Below are 1,540 nucleotides of genomic sequence, written 5' to 3' on the forward strand. Positions count from 1 at the left end.
ATGAGCAGCCTGGCTCGGAGTCACACTGAGGCAGGTGGCTCTTCAGTCCTGAAGCCCTGCTTCCTTCTGGTCAGCAGCCAACGGGGAGGCCATGTGGGGAGAGACAGCCCAGCGGCCCTGCTCGGCACCAGCAGGACTCAGGAAGGGGAGCGGGGACTCTCATCTAGGAGGAGCCGGGCAGAGGCACTTCTGGGCCTTTCTGCAAGCAATGGCTGGTACAAGCTCGTGTGAAAGGAGCTGCCGCACGACTGAGTTCCCCAGCATCCTAAGGGACTATTAAGTGTATCACAGGTCAGACGAGCCTGTGTCTCCCCGACCCCACACGTTAAAGTTGCAGAAGCGCCGCACTTGCCTTGAACGCCAGCTGGATGGTGTCCAGGGTCCGGGCCGGCCGGCAGACGACAGACAGGGCGACCACGTACTCGCGCAGGTCCACCTCCCCGCCGCCGCCCTGGGGAGAGACGCCTTCAGCGAGGGCCCCGCCGCCTCCGAGGGCACAGGTGGCATCAGGGGTCTTCGAGCGACCAGCTTCAGTTCCCCGACTACAGGCGTGCTGGTCGGCAAACACTGACTTAAAAGCCAGGTTTCTATTTGCGTTTGAGAAGCTCAGGAGAAGACAGGCCAGAAGACAGGTGGCTAGGGAGACGGGCAGCAAAGGCTGGTCTCTCCTTTGCTTCCAAAATCGCCCCCAGGGAAAAACAGCTGTCCCCACCCCACCCCACCCCACCCCCTACCTCATCAAACAGGGAGAACAGGTCCTCCAGCGACTCAGACTCGGGGACCCCCAGCTGCGCCGCGAACTCGGGGAGCGTCACCCTCCTGCCCTGCGTCATTCTGGCGCTTTCTGCGTGCCTGTCCAGATCCTGTTCAAGTTTTTCTGGTTTTAGTCTAAAGAAAAAATATGAGGGGAAGATTGTTTTCAATAAAGTCACGGAATGCTGAAAATGGAAGCTTCACTGTTACGTCTTAAGACCCCGCAAACCATGAAGGTGATTCCGAGATGGAGCATCAGTCAGTCCTCGGGAAGAGGGGCTCTTTTGGAAGCCCGAGGGCCGACTGTGCCCTCCGCAAGCGCTGGGACCCCGTGGCGTGCGGGCCCACCTGGGGACAGGCCCTCCCAGGATGTGGGGCGGGGCTGGGGGGCGGAGAGGCCGTCCATAAGGAGACAGTCAGGCCAGCCATTCAGGGTTTAAGACACTTGTGCGTGGAATGACGCTGGCGTTTGAAAAAAAAAACCCCGAAACCTCAGAAGGAGCACCGTTAATTGTTTCAGCTGTCCTCCGCCTGCGACCTCCGGGCTGTCATCAGTGCCCAGGCGGGGCCCACACGAAACCTGTGCCCGCTGAAAGGTCTCACTCCTTTGCCCCAAGTGCCCATGAGACGGCCGTCCCGACTCAGTGCCCACGAGCAAAGGGCCAGGGGACTCACCCCAGGCCCCGGAGAAGCCTGGCAAACTCCAGAAGACAGGTGTCAGCGGGGAGACGGAGCTGGCCTTCCGCCAGGGCCAGCTGGCAGTCCTCGAACGTGTAGTCCGTCACAG

The 1,540-nt window shown here is 60.8% G+C and overlaps 1 protein-coding gene across 3 annotated transcripts in view; it reads right to left on the reverse strand.

Moving 5' to 3' along the window:
* The window catches only part of LPCAT1 (lysophosphatidylcholine acyltransferase 1), a 44,024-nt gene that overhangs the window by 8,282 nt on the left and 34,202 nt on the right, over positions 1-1,540 (reverse strand). For 2 of the 3 annotated variants that reach the window (XM_010857112.1, XM_010857113.1), the window contains exons 11-13: positions 1,429-1,517; positions 735-888; positions 353-451 (exon numbers count right to left, since the gene is read on the reverse strand). In XM_010857112.1, the coding sequence (XP_010855414.1) occupies positions 353-451; positions 735-888; positions 1,429-1,517 (342 nt within the window). The remainder of the gene's footprint in view (positions 1-352; positions 452-734; positions 889-1,428; positions 1,518-1,540) is intronic. The other variant, XM_010857114.1, reaches the window with a different exon arrangement.

This window comes from Bison bison, unplaced genomic scaffold, assembly GCF_000754665.1.
Source record: "Bison bison bison isolate TAMUID 2011002044 unplaced genomic scaffold, Bison_UMD1.0 scf7180017864377, whole genome shotgun sequence".
NCBI lineage: Eukaryota > Metazoa > Chordata > Mammalia > Artiodactyla > Bovidae > Bison > Bison bison.